Source organism: Ipomoea triloba, chromosome 15, assembly GCF_003576645.1.
Source record: "Ipomoea triloba cultivar NCNSP0323 chromosome 15, ASM357664v1".
Classification (NCBI taxonomy): domain Eukaryota; kingdom Viridiplantae; phylum Streptophyta; class Magnoliopsida; order Solanales; family Convolvulaceae; genus Ipomoea; species Ipomoea triloba.
Genome location: NC_044930.1, coordinates 12,916,341 through 12,939,709, shown reverse-complemented (window position 1 = coordinate 12,939,709; position 23,369 = coordinate 12,916,341). Strand labels below are relative to the sequence as shown.

Here is a 23,369-nt window from a genome sequence, read left to right as displayed (position 1 = left end):
CACCAGTTATCAAACACCTCACTATAAAAACAAATATCAAATCAAGTATAATTATAAATGACATGGTTTAAGACAAATACGACCAACGAATCTGTTGAGAATAGATTGAGAATCCAATATATGACAAACAAATTATTACAAAATTCATAACCAAATCCCTCGATCTGATCCATAGTCAAACAAAGCTAGGCATTACTAACTTGTTTATGTCCAAGAAAGAAATAATTGGATGAGGAAGACGGGATGTATTTCCTCCAATCCTTCCCTTTACAATCATGTTTATTGTTTATCCATTAGTGTGCTTGCTATTTGCTAAACTATAAGTATTTAATGTCAGCATGATCTACGCTCTACAAGTCGATGATACCACTTCCATTGAATGTATGGGACTATGTTGCCATAGGATAAAAAGTATTTAATGTCAGCATGATCTACGCTTGATCGATGTTGTGAGTTTTTAGTGGGAGTGAATGTGGTAATGAAATGATAAAATGAGGAAAATTTTCCGAGTGTCGTTCTCTAGGAAGGCATAAGGGAATTGGCAAGCAAGTGAACTAAGCACAAGGGCTCAAAGTGTTTGAAAGCTAGTCCTAAGCAATTGTGTGTGTGAATCATGCTAAGACCAAAACAATTAATGCAAAAGAGTATGAAACAATCAAAGGAAAGGGGATTCGAATCAACCTCTCAAGCATGCTCACCCTCGATTTCCTAATGTCCTAGGATTTGGCAATGCTCATTTGACACGAATGAGACAAGATCACAAGTGCCAAGGCCACTCTCGTGGACAATGGCCTCTCTCCCATGCCTTAGCCTTATTCTCATAAGAGCTAGGCTAGAAGAGGCATTTCATCAAACATTTGGTGTGCCTCTTGCCTTCCACTCTCCCTTTTCTCAAAGGTGAGAGGGAAATGTGAATGGTGAGGGCTTAATACACTCCCTACTCTCGTAGGTGAGTGTTATTATCCTAATCCTCTAGTGCAACCGGCCTAGTTGGCATAGAGTCAAGACATACATCCCAATTCACAATCAAACATCTAACAAGCATTGTTCAACCCTAGATTTAAGAACTTTAGAACTCCAGAGAGATTATGCAAGATTAATTGATTCAAATCCTCAAAAAGATCTAGCTACTCATATCTAGAACTGAAATCAAAGATGCAATTGAATTAACAAAGCAATCAAATCAACAATTAAGAATTGAAATGCAAGAATAGGAATTGAAACTTTACTTGAATTTGAAGTAGAATTCTTGAGTAAACTTGATCAATACAAACTTGAAGTGTAGATTCCTCTCTAAATCTAGCTAGGTAACTTGAATTTGGATTGCAATTGAGCTATGAATGGGAGAGATTTGAGAGCTAAAACCTAGAGAGAGAAATATTATAAAGTGGAGTGATGATCTCTGATTGGAAGTGTTGATGATACCCCTGAAAATTGGTTCATTCATCCTTTTAAACATTGAGTAACTGCCAATAATTCCGCGACATACGCCTGGCTGGACGCGCGTCCAAGGCCTTCTTCTGCTCAGTCTTCAAAACTTCAGAAAGTATAAATTTGGACGCCTGCTTGGACGCGCGTCCACTGGCGCGTCCAAAGCAGACTTCTGTTCTGTTTTCTGAACTTCAGAGGATGAAATTTTGGACGCCACCTTGGACGCGCGTCCAGAGGCGCGTCCAGAGGCGCGTCCAAGGTAGGTTGCTGCTCTGCTGTGCAAACTTCAGAGGGCTCGTTTTTGGATGCCGGCCTGGACGCGCGTCCATGGGTGCGTCCAAGGCCGGCCTTTGTTCTGTTTCTAAAACTTCAGAGAGGATATTATTGGACGCAAGCCTGGACGCGCGTCCAAGGCCTATTTTGCCCTCCAACTTCGGCTCGTGAATCCTTCTCCGAAATATTGCCATTTCCTGCCTTTAAACACATCTTTTTCCTACAAAATGATTGGCAAAGCGTAGAACGGGGTCCTATGACAACATAGAGCATTCTAACGCAATATAGGACCAAATTAATCATAAAAGCAACGAATTGTGCACTAGATTATCCAAGAATGACCTTATAAAGATGGCATATTTTGCACTTATCAACGCTCTACAAGTTGATGATACCACTTCCATTGAATGCAGTGACGTATCCAGGATTTCGGTTGAGGGGGGGCGAAGAAGCAAGGGTAAATTAAATTAAAAAATGATTTTTGAGTACCTACTTTTTCAACCTATTGAAGCAAGCCTCCACTGAGGCTCGAACTCACTCTTTTCCATGTGGCTCGAACTCACTCTTTTCCATGTGGGAGTATAAACTGAGTGCCACAAGGTTCAAATATCAAATACGAATAAATTCTTAAATTACAAAATACATTATAAATATTGTTTGATATAGGCGGAAAATAAAACACATCAAAACTATATAAAAATATTCATAACTCTATATAAAATATAATTAATTTAATAAAATAATTCAAATAGAAAACACATTATAATTATACATCTTATCATTAATATATATATATATATATATATATATATATATATTAAATGAGCAATATGTACGTATACAACTGAAAAGCTGCAAAAATAATAATAAAAAAGCAAGCGCTAGGGCTAGGATTCAAACCCTCACCATTTTTTAAATAACACCACACACTTACCAACTCTGCAAGCTTATCAATTGATAACTTCTATCTATTTTTATCTATTTATATATAAAACATNAATATTGTTTGATATAGGCGGAAAATAAAACACATCAAAACTATATAAAAATATTCATAACTCTATATAAAATATAATTAATTTGATAAAATAATTCAAATATAAAACACATTAAAATTAGACATCTTATCATTAATATATATTAAAAAAGCAATATGTACGTATACAACTGAAAAGTTGTACAAAAAAAGCAAGCATTGGGGCTAGGATTCGAACCCTTACCATTTTCTAAATAAAACCACACACCTACCAACTCTATAAGCTTATCAATTATTAACCTTCATCTGTTTTCTTATATTTATATATAAACATGTACTATATATACATATATACATACAAAGGCTATATATGGGGTGGGGGCGGGGTGAGTGGGGGCAGCTGCCCCCAGGGTGGTTCCGTCAGTGATTGAATGTATGGGACTATGTTGCCATAGGAGTCTGTTTATCTGGCATTATAATCACCTATTATGCCGATACACAACTTCACAATTTTGTTAGCAGATATAAAAGGTTGAAAGAGCTCAGCCAACCTATGGTGCCAAATCTGGATACAGGTCTTTGGCGGTACTCACGCCATCCAAATTACTTTGGCGAGCAATTATGGTGGTGGGGACTGGCCATAATCGCCTGGCGTTTGGATCACGCTTGGAGTTTTGTTGGTCCGCTCGTAAACAACTTGTGCTTGGCGTATGTCACAGTGCTTGTAGAGAAGAGAATACTTAAACAAGCTTACAGAGTTGAAGCTTATGAGCTCTACTAGAAGACAACTTCGGCTTGGATACCATGGTTTAAGTCCTCTGCTGGAAAAGATAAGAACACTTGACTCCACATTTCCTTTAATTTTGTGATTACTTCATCATATGTATGATAAAAAGAATGTTCACTTCAAATCACCATTAATTTTCTTGTATGTGCTTTGCACTATGTACCTTGGATATGTCATTTGTTTCAAGAACCTTTATAAATGTCTCTGAACCTCTGGTTCCCATTATAAACAATTAAGAAACCTGTTCCTCATACGACATTTTTACTCTTAGGGGAAGATTCACAGTTACAATGACTAGTTAGTTGGGTTTGACAAATTCAAGTGATTACAAAATTGAGGCCTCCAATTACTAGTTTAATATAATGTTAATAATAATTATTTAAATTGTTTCTTCAAGTCAGATGAATATTCTAACCATTACCACAAAACTAAAGAACTGAAAATAAAATATGTAACAATAGAAACACAATATGATATTAAACACATATCTCAATAAGAATTTGTTTACAAGTTTTAAATATGACAAATACAATAAACATGACATTGAAAAAGCAATATTAAATAAGATGAACATCAATTGCAAATTATATCAAAATCAACAATACTCTTTTGCCTTTCACGTTAGAGGAAGAAACTCCCTTCCAACATGTCAAGAGTAATCATCCACATTAAAGACGACCAATGACAAATACCTTCAACACACAATGGCTCATTGACTAGCATTGACCTGAAAAATGTGAATAGTCATGTCATTCAATTATTTTTTATCTAGCTTGTAAAAAATAGGCCTACATGGTAAAATAATAATAATAGTAATAATAATAAATAAATAAATAAATAAATAAATAAATAAAAGAGAATACATTAATTTAAATCAAATATAGAAAATAAAATAAATTCATATATATATATATACACACACACCGTGCACCCACAAATATATATTGAATAAAAAAGCTATTTGTTCAAAGCATATTGGAAACTAACCTTTAATGAATATAATAGAGTATTTTGTTGTAAGCCATCTCTAAAAATTTGAAGTAAGCATAGCTCCAAGATCTTGCAAACAGTAGAGTGCTTAATACTCCAATGAATCCAACAAAGAAACCAGGCCCCAAACCAGCATAGAACCACATGAAAAATTCATGGTCATCATCACTACTGGTTTTTGTAGATTGATTAGCAAAAGATGGTACATCACCTGGACAATCCTTTGGAAGTGGGGCACCACAAAGCCCCGCATTGCCCATGTAAATGGATGGATCATTGAGTGTTTGAAGTTGCCTTCCTGTTGGTATCATTCCATATAAATTGTTGAATGATAAGTTCAAGTGGCTCAAAAAATTCAAAGATGACAAGCTTGGTGGAATGGGACCAGAGAGCTCATTTCTAGATAAATCAAGTGATTCAATTTTGCTCAAATCCCCAATAGTCCTAGGGATTGTTCCACATAGATTATTTCTAGAAATATTCAAGTTCTCCAATGCATGCAAACTCATTATCTCAATTGGGATCTTTCCGACAATGTGATTCCTAAAAGGTCTATAGATCTTAAGAATTGAAGGGTTTTAGTGTATTGCAATGTTAATCCTTTTATGACTTGATCAATTTCATCATCGTAATTGTCTCCATAAGCAGAACGATTCCCATAGTATGCTGGGTTGCCATTAGAAACCATTCCAGTCAGGTTGCCAATACACCATGGGATGTATCCAGATATGTTATTATTTGCCAAATTCAACAATCGAAGATCATGCAGTTGGCACAATTGCAATGGAATATCCCCATAGAACTTATTTGTATAAAATACAAGATATTTCAAACTCAATAAATTTTTCCCAATCCAGGGAGGGATAACATCCATAAATTCATTTTCACTCAAATCCAAGATTTCCAAGCTTGTTAAATTCTGCATGCTTGAGGGGAGTTTTCCTTCAAGTTTGTTGTTCTGCAAGTGCAAAGAATATAGCTCTTGTAGAGATCCCAGTGAATTTGGAATGAGGCCACTTAGATTGTTCTTCCCCAAATCAAGAACTTTCAAACTTTGTAGTTTTCCTAAGCATGAAGGTATTTCTCCATATAACTTATTTGTAGATAGAGCAAGAATCTCTAAATATTTTAAACTGCATAGCCATTTGGGGATACCACCACTCAAATAATTCGTTGAAAGAGAAAGATAACGAATCTTTGCCTTCATGTAACCTTCAACATGGGGTTCCAAGGGAAGCTCTCCACTTAAATGATTTTCATGGAGATCTAATGCATCGCAATTCCAGAAAAATTTTCCAAACCAATCAGGGATAGCACTTGAGATGCTTGCATTAGACATAAATAGAGTTTCAACATTTCTTTGAGTACGAAGCCAATGAGGAAAGTGAGGACCAATTTTCACGGATTCCATTGCAATTTCGTCGAGTTGAAAAGGTGGAACCCAGTTGGAGCTTATATTGAAAACAAATAAATTTCCAGATATGTACAAATCTTTAAGATTACTAAGTTTTGAAAAGTGAAATTCTGAGAGGACACCTACAAATGAATTATAAGATATATCTACTGCTCTAAGATTTGAAAGTTCTCCAAAACTTGAGGGAATGCTACTGCTAAACTTATTGCTATCAATATACAAGTTTCTCAACATTGACAAATTTCCAAGTGACTCAATTATTGGACCAGCGAAGGAGTTTGAAGACACAGAAAGGATTTCCAGATTCTTATACTTGTACAACTGGTTTGGAAGTTGACCACTGAAATTGTTAGAATCTAAGAACAATTCTTTCAAACTATCTAATAGGCAATCAGGAAGAACTGCAATGGAGTCTGTCAATTTATTCATCGAGAAATCAAGCACTTGCAATCTACAAAGACTACCAATGGTATTTGGAATTGAACCAGTGAAGATATTCTCACTCAAATCAAGAGAGGTTAAAGAAGTCAAGTTTCCAAGAGAATTGGGAATTGAACCCGTAAAGCTATTACCACTTAAACTAAGAGAGGTTAAAGAAGTCAAGTTTCCAAGAGAATTGGGAATTGAACCTGTAAAGCTATTAGCACTTAAACTAAGAGAGATTAAAGAAGTCAAGTTTCCAAGAGAATTGGGAATCGAACTTGTAAACCAATTATACCTTAAATCAAGAGAGGTTAAAGAAGTCAAGTTTCCAAGACAATTGGGGATTGAACCTTGAAAATTGTTAGAATTAAGATCCATGAAAACCAAATTGTGCAACTTACACAACGGAACCAGTGTGCCTGTAAAGGCATTTCTAAAAAGGTCAAGGACCTTTAGAGGGGCTAAGGGCTCAAAGATTTCTAGCATGCTAGAATTAAGAGAGTTGAAGCCTAGATTCAAATGCTCTAGTCTTGTGAGATTAGACAGAAAGATTGCAGAATCCAAACTATTTTCTCTGAGATCAAGGGAGATGAGAGAGGTGGAGTTAACATGTGAAAGAGGACTAGTTGTGTTGAGCTGACAACCAGTCAAGTTTAAAGAAGATAAAGACACAAGCTTGTTGATAGTGCGTAACCAATCTTCACTATGCCGAATTGAAATCCAAGACATGTCAAGGCTTTTTAGGGAAGAAAGGCTAGCCAACCAGTCCAAGTTATCCGTAGTCAAATCATTATAAGATGGAACTCCAACCAAAGCCTCTCCAAGGTGGAGATACTCTAAGCTTGAAAGATTTCCAAGATGAGTGGGAATATTTCCCACAAAACCAGAGCTTGAGATGTTAAGATACCTCAAGTTTTTGAAAGATCCGAAAAATTCAGGAATTCGAATCTTAGAAAAATTGTTGAGGCTTAGATCAAGGTAATTCAAATATGTTATGTTGATAAGAGAATGATTGATCTCACCTCCCAAGCAGTTGTTGCTATAGTTTGATGGCAAACCATAGCTATAGTTGTCAATAACATAAGGAGGTGTAGCTGGGTTGTGCAAATCAAGCTTTAGGACATGGCCAGTTGTTGTGCTACAAGAAATTCCCTCCCATTCACAACAATCAAGACCGCTCCATGAAGAGAGACGGTTTGATGTATCAATTAAGCTTTCCTTGAATTGGAGAAGAGCAATTCGTTCTCCTTCAACGCACCTAGCAGCATTATTTGAGTAACAATACTCAAATTTGTAAATGAGCACAAGAAAAATAAGCACTAGCATAATATTATGCTTGGTATGTTTCATGGTGTCTCAAAAGTAAATACAATTTTTTTTTAGTCGCTTTGAGTTTTGTGTATGGATGCAACATATATCAGATATATATATAGCAGCATATGTTTGACGTCGGTTCTTTTGGTATGCTTTCTTCCCCCTCCCATGTTAAATCATGCATTATTAACATTGTTTTTAATCACACAAAATAAAGAATTTTCTCCTTCCATATAAAATTTCAAAATTACAATTAATTAGTGTAGTAGTTTTGATATTTAAATTAATCTTTGTGGATGATTTCAAATCTATGTATGTGTATGGAGAATGTAATCTTTAAGTGAATTTTTTTATTTTCATAAATTATCTTTTAACAAATATTATGTTCCATCTTTATTTTATATTTGCAATAATGGTATAAAATTGAATTTTTACACATGATTTTTAGTTTTTAAAAAGTGACGACTGCGCCAAATTAAATTTACGAAAGATTTTTTTTTTTTTTTTTGTTTTGAAAATCAAAGCCTTCATTAAGATCAAAGAAGAATCAAGTTCGAAATACAGTCAGGGGGAACATAGTCCCAAACACCAAGGACAGACGCAGATCTAGTCGCCCGTGCAAGCACATGAGCCACTTGATTAACTGACCTTTTGACATGGCAGACAACAACATCTCCAATGTCTCTAGCAATAGTATGACATTGCTTAATTAGAATACCAACATAAGAAAGATCACGACACGAGGAATTAAAAGAAGAACAAAAATTCAAACAATCTGTCTCCAAACTAACATGATAACGAAAGATTAATTTTCTTTAAAACTTCATTGCTAATCTATCAATGTTCGTTGTTGTCAGATGCTAACCTATAATTGAATGATTTGCATAATTACTTGCCCAAACTTAACGGTACTCATAATTCCTCTTTCCCACAATTTCTTAGCCAAAATTTATTATATTGTTAATTTTTCTTGGCAAGTTGATCATTATATTGTCTCTTTTGGAAGACTTCACGATCATGATTTGTAAAAATAGCCAACCCGGTCTATCAGTCTCTAGTTTGGAATGATTTTGAATCCAAATGTCTATGGGGAATGTCATTTCCTAGTGAATATTTGAATTGTATTTTTATACATTTTTTAAAATACATACTATGTTTTTTATTTTATATTTGTAATTGTATAAAGCAGAGTTTAAATTAAATTATTACACATAATTTTTTATTTTATAAGACAGTTTGTGTTTATAGAGAATGTCATTTCCTAGTGAGTATTTCAATGCGTCAAGGATAACCACCTCCTAATTAAGTGCACAAACAATTCAATAAAATTGGGGTAAAACACATATTTCAAGAAGTCACCCACAATGCGCCCCGTTAGAGATTTAGATTCCTATACTAGATCTCTCAAATAGACTTGCAGTGATGTTATATCACCAAAAAGTGAAAATTTCACTTTTTAGTGGATTGAAGCAATTTCACCGGTGGATACTATTCAGTTAATATATTATACTTTTAAGAACAAAAAAGTTATAATTTTTCATGAATTTAATAGTTTTTATCAAAACTATTTTTTTAGAAATGTGAAATACTTTTAATCGAAAAACTTGACTTTTGAGTGGAAAACTAATACTTTTTATATGAATTCTTTTTGAGAAAAAGAACTTAATTCATTAAATCAGATGAAAGACAATCAACAAGAAAAAGGGGAGGAGCATCAAACCACTCCCCGCAACCTGACAAAGAAACGGCCTCCCGAGCAATAATGTGGGCAGCACGATTCGCAGATCGATTAACAAAACAGAAGTCTACACCCTCAATCGTAGATGCAACTTCTCTAACATCGTCAATAAGAAAACCAAAAGCAGAAATAAAAGGATTCAAAGATAAAGCATAATACACGAGTTGACTATCAGTTTCAACATCTACGTTACCCATCCCGGTTCCGTGCAACCAACTCATCGCTTCACGAACACACATAGCCTCAGCCTCCTGGACACTGTAATTACCACTTATACGAATGGCCTTAGCAGCTAAAAACACACCAAGGTGATCTCGAAGAACCCAGCCTAAGCCCATTACATTATGATTAGCATCCAATGCAGCGTCCGTATTCATCTTCAATCGTCTTGGTAACGGAGCATTCCACTTCATTAAAAGTTCATTCATGCCCTGCGGAATCAATGTGTGAGTATGCACTGCCTTCCAATTATTCATAAAGGTAAGGCATGAACGAATCACAACATCGCAATCAAAGGTAGCACCATTCCAGATAATGTTGTTACGGCTCCCCCACAGCCCCCAACATACTATTACAAACTTGCATCTCATATCTTCATTCAAAATAGTAAGCATATAAAAGAACCAATCACTCACTGTACCTTGACCAAAGTTCGTCGTAGTAATACCTAGCTTTGTCCACATAGTCGCAGCATGCACACAATCCATGAACAAATGCCTAGCAGACTCCTCGGTCTGCCCACACATATGGCACATTTGTGAGCAATATATTCGTTTTAACAATAAAGCATCTCGAGTTGGTAAATATGATGAGACAAGTTGCCAGCAAAATACCTTCACTTTAGGGGGTACCTTAAGATTCCATATCATATGCCATGGTCTGTTGTCCTGTATTTCTCCCACCAACATTCTGTAGCCAGACTTTACCGTGTAATCGCCTTTCGCTTCCTTGTACCAAACCCAAGCATCACTAGGTTTTCTCATGCATACTGGAATATTGATAATAATGTTGGCATCCCGCTCATTGAATTCTAAACGAGCAGTTACGTTGTAAGAATACTACAATCATATGTAATAAATTAATAATTTTAAAATAATAATAATAATAATTTTCTCACCAACAACTAATACTTTTAAAATAATATCTATCACTTTTAATTTAAAAAATTATACTAATATCTATCGCTTTCAAATGTATGTCAATTACTGATATACTAATTGTGGACTAATATGTGGTCGATTATGCTCATGCAATACTGTCATTCCTCACCAGCTAGCATTTCTTTTTCCTTGATACTAATTATATTGCAAAATCAATTTAAAGAATTTCAAATTAATTTTTTTTTTGAGTACTACAGACTCTGTTACAATAGAGACCGAAACACAAAGAGTCAATATCGCCTCTATTAAGGCTCGAACCCCCATCCTCCATATAGGAGTACAACTTGATGCGACTAGATCACAAAGTTTTCAAATTAAATTATTGCACATGATCTTACTTTTTTTCAAAGCTGATTGTGCCAAAGTCAAATTAATTACAAGAAAAGAATCTTCATAAGAATTTCGTTGCTATTGTATCAATGTTGTCAGATGGTAACCTGTGATAGAACCATGTGAGGTGGAATTGAAATCCTAGTGAGACCGGTAACATAAGATGACTAGTCTACTCTGTATAGTCTGTTTTTGAAGATTCCTTGATCATGACATTTTAAAAAAAAGATTATTAATATTGATTATAAGTTTTTATTTTTATTTTTATTTTATTTTTTACTGCATGACTAACTTTTATAATAATTTTACATTTTGTCAAACTAGTGGAAGTGGAGGTTGGGTATAGTGGATAAAAATTCTAAATGTATAAAAGAACAAGTTTTGGAGTCAGATTTCCCTCTATCTTATTAGCGGATGGGAAATAACAGCCATGGGAGCTGCCAAACATACAAATAAATTTATTTTTATTTATTTGTTAAAATCTCTTCATATAAATAAATAAATAAATAAATTAATTTATTATTTCTTAATAATTATTAAATATAACTTTATATAATTAATAAATTGTGGCTCTGTTTGGCAGAGCTTATTTAGGAGCTTATAGCTTATTTTAAGCTACTAATAAGCTATAAGCTCTGTTTGGTAATGTTCTCAAAATAAGCTAGTAGCTTAAAATAAGAGCTTATTTTGAAACGCTATTTGGGATAGCTTTTCAAAATAAACTAGTAGCTTTTTAACTTTTTTCCACCTTTATCCTTATTATTTTAAATAAATGACATCCTTTACCCCTCTCAATTAAAACCCTTTTGATATTTTCTTTTTTTTTTTTTGGATTAACGAGGTAAACCCCACTCCTCACTATGTGAGTATGTGAGTAAAGCCCTCGCCTTGTAACCCTAGCCGGCAAAGGACCACAAGGAGGTAAACCAGCCTAGGTTACCCATAGTTGACCGGCTCAAACCTAAGGGTTTGAGGTTCGAACCCACGACCTCTCGGCTGCAGGTGTAACGCTCTTACCACTTGAACTGCCCTTACGGGCAAAAAAATAAAAAAAAAATAAAAAATAAAAAATAAAAAATAAAAAAAATCTTTTTGATATTTTCTTTTCATTATGTTTGGTTGTAATTTCAGTTTGATATTTATGTTTGAACATTAATTTTTGTATGAACTAATCTTATAAATTATAAATATTTTTTTACTTTATATATTTTCAAATATATGTTCTTACTTTATATTTTATTTAAATATATTGATTTCATAATTTTATATTTTAATATGTAAACAAACCTATTTAAATTTAAAATTATTTAAATTGTATGAAGATGTCCTTTTTAGTCTTTTTACATTTATCAGCTTATCGAAAAACTAATTTTACCAAATACTTTTAAGCATAACAGCTAGCTTAACAGCTCTTCGGATTTCAGTTTCGAGATTATAACTTTTCAATTTTCAGCTACTTTTAAGCTTTCAGGTACCTTTCAGCTAGGTTTGCCAAACATAGCCTGTATCTTTTGAAAGACTCCATTATTATTCCCTTCAACAATTTTTACGCAAACTTGTAATGTATATTTGGGAAGATCATTCCATGACGAAGACTTTGTAAAGATAGCAAGTTTGGTCTTAGATTTGTTTAGGATTTAGAGTTAAGGTTTAGTGAAAACTAGGTATTGTCCAGAGAGGCTACTCACGCTAGGAATCATTAACTTTGTAAATTTGTGATTACCAAGTCAATAACTGACTAACTTGGTTATGGTTGCCCTTCAAGTCGTTATTCTTTCAAATGTTACCTGCAGTCATTTCTTCTTTTAATTTGATCAGTGTATCTTGTAATCTTGTATAGACTACAATAGTAGTATGATAACTCAAAGTTACAATAGTAGTATGATAACTCAAAGCATATTGGAAACTAACCTTTAATGAAAATAATAGAGTATTTTGTTGTAAGCCATCTCTAAAAATTTGAAGTAAGCATAGCTCCAAGATCTTGCGAACAATAGAATGCTTAATACTCCAATGAATCCAACAAAGAAACCAGGCCCCAAACCAGCATAGAACCACATGAAAAATTCATGGTCATCATCACTACTGGTTTTTGTAGATTGATTAGCAAAAGATGGTACATCACCTGGACAATCCATTGGAAGTGGGGCACCACAAAGTCCCGCATTGCCCATGTAAATGGATGGATCATTGAGGGTCTGAAGTTAACTTCCTGTTGGTATCCTTCCATATAAATTGTTGAATGATAAGTTCAAGTGGCTCAAAAAATTCAAAAATGACAAGCTTGGTGGAACGGGACCAGAGAGCTCATTTCTAGATAAATCAAGTGATTCAATTTTGCTCAAATTGCCAATAGCCTCAGGGATTGTTCCACTTAGATTATTTCTAGAAATATTCAAGTTCTGCAATGCAATGCAAACTCATTATCTCAACAGGGATCTTTCCATCAATATGGTTCCCTGAAAGATCTATAGATCTTAGGAATCGAAGGTTTTTAGTGTACTGCAATGTTAATCCTTTTATGACTTCATCAATTTCATCTTCATACCTTGCACTAAGAAGGCCCAATATAACAGGCTCGACGGAGAGGGTATTGACAATAATCACACTCAACTTTTAATTCATTTGAAACAAGAAAAATGCAACACATGAGCTTTAGATTTTGACAATCACCGTACCATTTCTTTTAATGACAATATATGTACATCTTACAGGTAATCATCATTCACACTAAACACATTTTTTGGACTCCTTTTAGATTTCAATATCGAATTGAAGCAAAACAACATTGGCAATGTACACTCACATATAATAATTCAGTCCAGCTGAACTCTGTTTTCTTCCAACAACAATTATCTTCTTCCAAGGCCTATGTGTTCTGGGTTGTCCTTCACCAATTTGTTCTCTCAAAACATTCTCCAAATGGGAGGGTGCTGAAGATAGAAAAGTATAAATACGAAGGAAAGACCTTTTTGCAAACCAAGAAGAAGCTCAATTACTACAAACTAACTGTTATGTTGGAAGACACGAATAGTAGCTCCAGAGCCTCGAGCACCATTAGCAATAGAGTTGTGGTTTAGAGAATCACTGATAATCAAGCCACCCTGAAAATTATGGCAAATTACAATGCTAATAAAAACAGTTCACATGAAAAAAAAAATTATGCTTACATTAGCATCTGATGAGATACCTTTCGAATCAAGACAGGAAGAATTGCTGAGTTTGTTACATAGCCCATGCCAATCAAAAACTATAGCAGCTGGTTATCTAACATAATTAGCAACGCGTTCCTCCAGTTCAATGTGTATTGACAGTGTGCCTGAAAACTTAAATTAGTTCACCAATAAGCAGATTTAAAAGTAGTCCTTTCCTTTCTAAAAAAAGGTAAGTGATAATAGTTTCCCAATATACCAAGCATACCTCCTTCTACACGGCTACTACAAGTGCTTGGAGAAAATATTCATCACACCAGGTGTGCAATATTCATCAGATGCACCAAAACCAAGATAGTTATATCTTATATGATCCCAAGAGAAACGGATTAAAAGCCTTCCTCTCTGGTCTGGCGATGGGCGAAGAAGCCTTCTAATTTCTGTTTAACACCAATCCTCAAACAGCTAATTTAAAGTCAAATAAATTTGTGAAAAATTAACTGATACATGCATCATTTATCAACAAACGTCTCGTTATAAAAACAACATCATGATATCAAATAAACTATAACTATAAATAACATGATTTAAGACAAACACAGACCAACAAATCTGTTGAGAACAGATTGAGAATCCAATGTATGACAAACATATTATTACAAAATACATACTAAAGCATCGATCATATTGCTACTGCAACAAATATTGCCAGAAGTACACACATAAGCAACAAGCTAGTTCGTTTATCGCAAAGGAAACCTCAATGCCATCAACGCCTGCAAAATATGTTATAAAAAAAAGAGTGGGTAACATAAATAGAGCATGACATTGAATATGATATGGTCATATAAAATAGCATTTTCATTCGTAATGTAATCATTGAATTCGTATTGACAAAAATAGCATTTGATGGAAGACTAACCTGTTCCGTTTAATTGAAATGCCACATAAAATTTTGTTGAAAGTGATCTCCAGACATTTGAAATATGCATAGCGCCAAGATGTCTTGAACAATAGAGTACATAATACTCCAATGAATCCAACAAAGAAAAACAATAGAGTACATAATACTCCAATGAATCCAACAAAGAAACCAGGTCCCAAACCAGCGTAGAACCACATCAAAAACTCATGATCATCATTGGTTAATTTAGTTTCTCACATCAAAAACTCATGATCATCATTGGTTAATTTAGTTTCTGTAGGTTGATTAACAAATGACGGTTTATCATCACCAGGGCAACTCTTCAAAAGTGGGACACCACAAAGCCCTTCGTTACCAAGGTAAATGGATGGATCATCGAGGGTCTGGAGTTGATGCCCCGTTGGTATTCTTCCATTTAACTTGTTAAATGACAGATTCAGATAGCTCAAAAAATTCAAAGATGATAAGCTTTGAGGAATGGGACCAAAGAACGCATTCATTGACAAATCAAGAGATTCAATTTTGCTCAGATTGCCAATTGTCTGAGGGATAGTCCCACTCAAATTATTTCTAGAAAGATTTAGATTATTCAATGCTTGCAAACTCATCACTTCTAATGGAATCTCTCCAGTGATATGATTCCCTGACAGGTCAATGGATTAAAGAAATTTAAGGTTTCTAGTATATTCCAATTCCAATCCTTTTATAGATTCTTGAATGTTTTCCTCAAAAGCGACACCGTGGATATCAAGTATTGAGTCATTAACCATTGCAGTGAAGTTGTTGAAACACTGAGGGATAGACCCAGATATATTGTTATTTGCCAAGTTCAACAACTGAAGAGCATTCAGATAACACAATTGAAATGGAATATCTCCAAAGAATTTATTTTTCTGAAAATTAAGAAACCTCAGACTTCGTAGGTTTTCTCCTATCCAAGGGGGAATAACATCCATTAATCCATTTTCACTTAAATCCAAGGTGATCAAGCTTCCTAAATTTTGCAAGCTTGAAGGGAGTTCCCCTTCAAATTTGTTGTTCTGCAAGTGCAGAGAGAAGAGCTGACTGAGAGATCCCAATGAATTTGGAATGTGACCAAATAAATTGTTATTCCCCAATTCTAAATATCCCAACTCTTGTAATTTTCCAAAGCACGAAGGTATTTCTCCAGACAATTTATTTGAAGAAATATCAAGCATCTGTAAATGTTTTAAATTGCATAACCACTTTGGAATTTCACCAGTCAAATGATTGTCTGAAAGATAGATCCATAGACAACCTTGCTTGAATTCATTCATGAAACCTTCAACACTCATGGAGAGTTCTCCTCTAATATCATTTTTAGAGAGATCTATTGCACTGCAAGTCCAGAATAAATTTCCAAACCAATCAGGGATAGCATCTGAGATGCTTGCATTGGACATGAATAGGGAAAAAACTTTTGTTTGGGTACGAAGCCATTGTGGGAAGTGAGGGCCAACTTTGATTGAATCCAGTACAATCTCTTTCAATTGAAAAGGAGGATCCCAGTTGGAGCTTACATCAAGAAATAATGAATTTTCAGATATTCCTAATCTTTTCAGATTGATAAGTTCTGAAAAATGTAATTCAGAGAGAATGCCCTGGAAGGAATTATGGTCTATATATAAAGTGTGAAGGTTTGAAAGCTGTCCAAGACTTGTGGGAATGCTACCACTGAACTTGTTGTAACTAATATCTAACCAAGACAACATTGACAAATTTCCAAGTGAATCTGCTATGGGACCAGAGAGGGAATTTGAATTGAGAGAAAGGGTATTCAAATTTTTATACTTGTATAACTGATTTGGTAGTTGACCAGTAAAATGGTTGCCATCTAAGGATAACATTTCCAAACTATATGAAAGGCACTCAGATGGAGCTCCTAAGAAATCCGTCAACAACCCGCTTAGTTCATTAATATATAAATCTAGAGTTTGCAATCTACAAAGACGACTTATGCTCTTTGGAATTGAACCCTCAAACTTATTGATTGCTAAGTTAAGAAAGGTTAAAGAAGTCAAATTTCCAAGACAATGGGGAATTGGACCTTGAAATCTACTGGAAAAGAGATCTATAGAAATTAAATTCAGGTGCTCACAAAATGGAATTAACAGTGAAGAATTGAAGCTATAAGCGAAATTTAGATTATCATGTAGATTGAGATTCTCAAGTCTTGTGAGATTAGATAACCATAGAAGGGTCATGGCATCCCATGCATTCTCACCGAGATTCAGGGAGATGAGAGAAGTGGAATTAACAAGTGAAGGAGGATTGGTAATGTTAAGCTGACAGGAATACAAGTTTAAAAAAGAGAGAGATACAAGTTTATTGATTGTGCCAAACACATTTTCACTTGGCCGAATGAAAACTGCAGACATGTCAAGGCTTTTTAGTGAAGAAAGGCTGGTCAACCAATCTAAGTTATTTGTAGCCAAGTCATTTGCAGTCAAGTCATCAACCGAAGCCTGTCCAAAGTGGAGACACTCTAAGCTTGAAAGATTTCCAAGATGGGTGGGAATATTTCCCACAAAACCAGAGCTTGTGAGGTTAAGATACCTCAAGTTTTTGAAAGATCCGAAAAATACAGGAATTCGGATCTTAGAAAAATTGTTGAAGCTTAGATCAAGGTAATTCAAATGTGTTAAGTTGATAAGAGAATGATTGATCTCACCTCCCAAGCAGTTGTTGCTATAGTTTGATGGCAAACCATCATAATAGTAGTCAATATCATTAGGTGTAAGTGTAGCTGGGTTATGCAAATCAAGCTTTAAGACATGACCAGTTGTTGAATTACAAGAAATTCCCTCCCATTCATAACAATCAAGACCGTTCCATGAAGAGAGACGATTTGATGTATCAATTAAGCTTTCCTTGAATTGGAGAAGAGCAATTCGTTCCCCTTCAATGCAACTAGCAGCATCATTTGAGTAACAATACCCAAATTTGGAAATGAGCACCAGAAAAATAAGCACTAGCATAATATTATGTTTGGTATGTTTCATGGTGTCTCAAAAATAAATACGATTTTTTTTTTTTAGTTCCTTTGAGTTTTGTGTATGGAAGCAGCATATGTGAGATATATATATAGCAGCATATGTTTGACGGTTCTTTTTGTATGCTTTCTTCCGCCTCCCATGTTAAATCCTGCTATATTAACATTGTTTTTGATTAAAAAATAGTTAACTGAAAAACTCCGGTAAACTTCATTAAAAAAATTGGCGTTGAATCGAAAAAGTTCGATTAAAGATTTTTTAATAAAAAATTAATTAAAATTTGCACACTTAAGCTAGGGACAAAAAGTGCAACGTAATGATAACTTAGAGACGAAATTTGCAATTAGTATAACTTAGGGACGAAAAGTGCAATGCCAATGATAACTTAGGGACGAAAAGTGAGTATGACAATAACTTAGGTACGAATATCCTACAATTACCCCATAACTTAAGAACGAAAAGTGTAATTTTCTCTTAAATTAATGTTTGTGGATGATTTCAAATCTATGTATGTATGGAGAATATATGTAATTTTTAAGTGAATATTTTTTATTTTGATAAATTATTTTTTAACAAGTATTATGTTCCATCTTTATTTTATATATATTTGCAATAATGGTATAAAATTGAATTACTACACATGATTTTTAGTTTTTAAAAAGTGACGACTGCGCCAAATTAAAGTTACAAAAGATTAATTTTCTTGAAAACTCCATTGCTAATCTATCAATGTTGCATTGTCAGATGCTAACCTATAATTGAATGATTTACATAATTTCTTGCCCAAACTTAACGGTACTCATAATTCCTCTTTCCCACAATTTCTTAGCAGAAAATTATTATATTGTTAATTTTTCTTGACAAGTTGATCATTATATTGTGTTTTTTTGGAAGACATCATGATCATGATTTGTAAAAGTAGCCAACTCGGTCTATCAGTCTCTAGTTTGGAATGATTTCGAATCTAAGTGTCTATGGAGAATGCCATTTTCTAGTGCGTATTTGAATTGTATTTTTTGTTGAATATTTAGTATTTTGATAATTTTTTAAAAATACATATTATGTTTTTTTATTTTATATTTGTAATTGTACGGTATAAAACAGTGTTTAAATTAAATTATTACGCATAATTTTTTATTTTATAAAATAGTTCGTGTGTATGGAGAATGTCATTTCATAATGAATATTTGAATGGATCAAGGATAACCACTTAGGAAGTGCACAAACAATCCAATAAAATTGATAAGAAATACCTATTTCAAGAGGTCACCTATAATGCTCGTTAGAGTCTTAGCTCTCCCAAGTAGACTTAGAGTGATGCCATGCCACCGAAAAGTAAAAAGTTCATTTTTTGGTGGACTGAAGTCATGTCAAGGAAAATATTATTTTACTGGACGCCATGTCGAAAATAAAAAATAAAAAAATTTGCTAGCCACACCAACTTAATCGGGCATCATGTCATCAAAATCTTTTGGAACCTGAACAAATGATAAATGCAAGAATTTTAAAAAAAAATTATGTATCAAATTAGCTCTTATTTTAGACCAATGTGTTAATTAAACACTTGTGAGTAATAGATGAGTCTATTTGACCCTTCTACCTTTATAAAATACTAGATAAAATTTTAGTAGTAGTAAAGGAATTAAGCGCCAAAGACTTTGTGGTCTAGTGGCACCCAGTGTCCCGATTTACACTCTCACATGAATGATGGGAGTGGGTTTGAGCCTCAGTGGAGTCAACTGTTGACTCTATTGACTCTTTGTTACCTTCAGTAGGTTGAGAAAGTAGACTACGAGATGGATATTAATGGTTCAGATGTCTACCATGAAAGTTTAAATATTATTTAGTTGGGTAGAGATGATTTTGAGATGTTCGAGAGATCGGTTCGCGGAAGGTTCAGATGTCTACCATGAAAGTTTAGATATTATTTAGTTTGGTAGAGATGATTTTGAGATGTTCGAGAGATCGGTTCGCGAAAAATCGATGATTTTGAGATGTTCGAGAGATCGGTTCGCGGAAAATCAATGTCTCGTGGGAGATTATTTCTCAGCCCGAACTGAGTTTTGCGTGAATTCTTTTTGATGTCTCGAAGGTCCACATGGAAACGAAGGCAATTTACGCAGTACATTCACCTCTCGAATATGATGGTGATGTACCTCTCGAAGGCATGAACCTTCATTAGGCATGCACCTCTCGAAGCGTTATCTTGCTAAGCAAATACACTTGCATGGAAATTGGGTTATGTCTCGCATTCTCGCAAGGCATGAACGTATAAGGTTGTTGATGTCTCGAACTTGAACTAAAGTTTGCATGAATGAAAGTTCCGTTAAGTGCACGTGAGCTAATGTTAATATCTCTTGTCCTTGCATATTCAAAGTGCTTTGGAGATATTAACATGTGAATATAATTTAAAATTATATTTCATATGTGTGTACATAACTGCCTAAACCAGAATGGTAAAATCCAAAAGAATATATTTTATATATATCTTTGAAAGTCAGTTTTTAAACTAATATAAACTTCCAGTAACTGCTCCTAACAGTTAGAATTTATCTCTATAAATTCTAGGAGTGTCATCTGATCAAAGACGCAATTTTATTTGCATGATATCTTGATACATCACAGTACAATAACTCTCTAAGAAGTTCTTATCAAAGCGACCTAAGAACTTAATTTGTTTCATCTTCTTGTATCCCATAAGATTTAATCTTGATACCTCGTTGCTTTGTAGAGGAAAGATTAAAAGCTTATAGGAAAGTGATATCACGCCTGAAGATCTCATTTCCTCTCCTTTTTTTTCCTCTTGTCCGAAACTTCTCCAACAATTTTCACGGTACGGTGTGCATGCATTATTTCCCCTCAACAATTTCATAGCAAACATGGCCTTGTTTGGTAAACCCCTCAACAATTTCATAGCAAACATGGCCTATTTCTTGCCCAATTTTCACGGTACGGTGTGCATGCATTATTTCCCCTCAACAATTTCATAGCAAACATCGCCTTGTTTGGTAAACCCCTCAACAATTTCATAGCAAACATGGCCTTATTGTTTGGTAATTAAATAAATGTTAGGTGATTGGGTTAGAAGGTATGATTAGTTTATAACATTAGCTGATTGTGGAAAGCAAACATGGCCTTGTTTGGTAAATAGATGTTAGCTAATTGGGTTAGAAGGTATGATTAGTTGATAACATTAGCTGATTGTGGAAAGATGTTTGATAAATTAGTTGTTAGGCGATAGCTTGTTTAGTTTAATTTCTTTTCTCAAAAAGATAATTGAAAATGTTGTTTTGAGTATACTTTTGAATTTTAGTATTTTGAAGTTAGAATAAATACTTAAATTGAATTTTTAACCACGTCAAACAATTAATAGTGATCAAATAAGTCAAAATTAATTAGTTGATAGGCTAATTATTTACCAAACAGTGCCAATATATTTTTGGAGAACTTCATGACCATGACTTTGTGAAAATAGCTAGTCTAGTCTATTTTGTTTGCTCCTTCTTTTCTTCACAACAGCTTTTAAAATATTATTGAAATTTGATTAATTTTGCTTCAGAGTGGTAAAACTAGTCATTATGTTGCGATAAGATCACAAGAGTAATGACAGTAATTTAATCAAAATGCTTGCTTAGCTTCTTTAAATTATTTGTACTAAATCTTATTTCAGGAGGTGTGATTTTGATTGATAGTTATTAAGGCATGTCATAAGGGGTAAGATTTTGCACAAATTACTTGGAAAAGAATGACACTCACTAGTACAGAAAAAAAGAATATATAATCTAATCAGTTTCATATATAAAATGAAACATAAATGAAAATGTTTAAATTAGTTGAAAGATTTGCATTAAAAAAAAAAAAGTAATTTGAAGTACATATTATTCTTTGATGAATTTTTATTCTGAGAATATTGAATAATTTGTTAAGTTGTTTGGCACTTGGCGTGATCAACATTATGAAAAAAGTAATACTTTTGTATCGAATAGTAATAATTTTTTTGTGGATATGTAATACTTTTCAAGAAAAAAGGTAAAATTTAACAGCTATCATATCTTTAAGTAAAGCGGTGGCGGAGCGATACTCCGTAACACAAGCGGTAATCTTGTTGCTGCTTTATCTTTCCCTCTCACGGCCTCTTGTGCTTTAGAAGCAGAAGCTCTTGCTCTTGTTCATGCCATGACGTGGTGTGACCTGGCTGCCCGGAAGCCGACTTTCATTGAAGTGGACTCTATGGTTCTTGTCAACCTCATCCTCAACATCAAAGCTACTGTCCCATGGAAGATTAAGCAAACTATTCTCACCATTCGTCTTCTGCTCTCAAACTGGTCTGCCTCAATTACTCATTCTTATCGTGAAGCCAACATGGTAGCAGATGCCTTAGCATCAATGGGTTGTTCTCTCACTTCCCCTTCCCTTTATTTAAGTTTCAATTCCCTACCACTATCTGTTTCTGATTGTCTGTTATTGGACTCGCGGGGCTTTTCTTCCCCCAGACGTTTTTATTCAATAAATTAATTTTATTTCGAAAAAAAAAAAAAAAAAAAAGAAACAGCGCGGCGCCATTTTCGGACTATGGTCTACAGTATAACAACTGTGTTCTTGGAATCTATCTCATGCAAGTTTTTATGCTCTAAGTATCTTTCTTAGCTTGTTGAATATTTTGTATTTTGATAAAGATTTTAATAAATATTACGTTCAGTATTTTAAATTTACAATTATATAAAAAATTCAAATTAAATTATTCCCCATGATCTTACTTTTATTTTTTTTCTTCAAAGCTGATCGTGCCAAAGTCAAATTAATTACAAGAAACGAATCTTCATAAGAATTTCATTGCTACTGTATCAATGTTGTCAGATGGTAACCTGTGATAGAACCATGTGAGGTGGAAGTGAAATCCTAGTGAGACCCGTAACATAAGATGACTAGTCTACTTTGTGTAGTCTGCTTTAGAAGATTCCTTGATCATGACATTTTAATTAAAGATAGTTAATATTGATTATAAGTTGTTTTTATTTTTGTTTTTTGTTTTTTTGTTTTTTTTTTGTTTTTTTTTTGTTTTTTGTTTTTTGTTTTTTGTTTTTGTTTTTTTTTTTTCGTTTTTACTGCATAACTAACTTGTATAATTTTACATTTTGTCAAACTAGTGGAAGTGGAGGTTGGCAGGGCCATATCTGAGCATGTCTAACATGTGCGGCCGCACAGAGCCCACAAAAATTGGGGGCCCCATATTTAAAAAAAAAAATTTATATGTATATATAGTTTACAAAAATTTAGGTTAAATGTAAAGATTAGACTAATTTGTGACAATATGAAATTGAGCACAATTGACAATTGCTTTAGAAACCCTATATATATATATATATATATATATATATATATATATATATATATATATATATATATATATATATATATATATATATATATATATATATATAT

At 33.8% G+C, this 23,369-nt stretch overlaps 5 protein-coding genes across 5 annotated transcripts; all 5 read right to left on the bottom strand.

The window, feature by feature from the left end:
* Window positions 1–4,456: 4,456 nt before the first annotated feature.
* LOC116005708 (receptor-like protein EIX2) lies at window positions 4,457–4,966 on the bottom strand. Its single transcript, XM_031245949.1, has one exon. The coding sequence runs from the start codon at window positions 4,964–4,966 to the stop codon at window positions 4,457–4,459; it is 510 nt and encodes a 169-aa protein (XP_031101809.1).
* LOC116005707 (receptor-like protein EIX1) lies at window positions 4,966–9,723 on the bottom strand. Its single transcript, XM_031245948.1, has 2 exons — window positions 9,329–9,723; window positions 4,966–7,552 (listed from the first exon to the last, which is right to left on the bottom strand). Exons 1-2 carry the CDS (start codon window positions 9,721–9,723, stop codon window positions 4,966–4,968), a joined length of 2,982 nt encoding a protein of 993 aa, XP_031101808.1.
* Window positions 9,724–13,564: 3,841 nt separating this feature from the next.
* Window positions 13,565–14,110, bottom strand: LOC116006152 (long chain base biosynthesis protein 2a-like). The gene is made up of 3 exons (XM_031246435.1): window positions 14,027–14,110; window positions 13,847–13,940; window positions 13,565–13,769 (listed from the first exon to the last, which is right to left on the bottom strand). The coding sequence occupies exons 1-3, from the start codon at window positions 14,072–14,074 to the stop codon at window positions 13,639–13,641; spliced, it is 273 nt and encodes a 90-aa protein (XP_031102295.1). The 5' UTR covers window positions 14,075–14,110; the 3' UTR covers window positions 13,565–13,638.
* Window positions 14,111–15,146: 1,036 nt separating this feature from the next.
* LOC116005706 (putative receptor like protein 25) lies at window positions 15,147–15,521 on the bottom strand. Its single transcript, XM_031245947.1, has one exon. It carries the CDS (start codon window positions 15,519–15,521, stop codon window positions 15,147–15,149), a length of 375 nt encoding a protein of 124 aa, XP_031101807.1.
* Window positions 15,522–15,572: 51 nt separating this feature from the next.
* Window positions 15,573–17,936, bottom strand: LOC116005705 (receptor-like protein EIX2). The gene has a single exon (XM_031245946.1). The coding sequence runs from the start codon at window positions 17,934–17,936 to the stop codon at window positions 15,573–15,575; it is 2,364 nt and encodes a 787-aa protein (XP_031101806.1).
* Window positions 17,937–23,369: the final 5,433 nt, after the last annotated feature.

Coding starts and splice junctions, on each gene's coding strand:
- LOC116005706 (XM_031245947.1), bottom strand. CDS start 15,521: ATGAGTTTGCAAGCATTGAATAATCTAAATCTTTCTAGAAATAATTTG.
- LOC116005708 (XM_031245949.1), bottom strand. CDS start 4,966: ATGAGTTTGCATGCATTGGAGAACTTGAATATTTCTAGAAATAATCTA.
- LOC116005705 (XM_031245946.1), bottom strand. CDS start 17,936: ATGAAACATACCAAACATAATATTATGCTAGTGCTTATTTTTCTGGTG.
- LOC116005707 (XM_031245948.1), bottom strand. CDS start 9,723: ATGAATACGGACGCTGCATTGGATGCTAATCATAATGTAATGGGCTTA. Junction 7,553..9,328: donor TTGTCAGGTTGCGGGGAGTG/GTTTGATGCTCC, acceptor TAATGCTGCTAG/GTGCGTTGAAGGAGAACGAA.
- LOC116006152 (XM_031246435.1), bottom strand. CDS start 14,074: ATGGGCTATGTAACAAACTCAGCAATTCTTCCTGTCTTGATTCGAAAG. Junction 13,941..14,026: donor TTCCTGTCTTGATTCGAAAG/GTATCTCATCAG, acceptor CATAATTTTCAG/GGTGGCTTGATTATCAGTGA. Junction 13,770..13,846: donor TCGTGTCTTCCAACATAACA/GTTAGTTTGTAG, acceptor TTCTATCTTCAG/CACCCTCCCATTTGGAGAAT.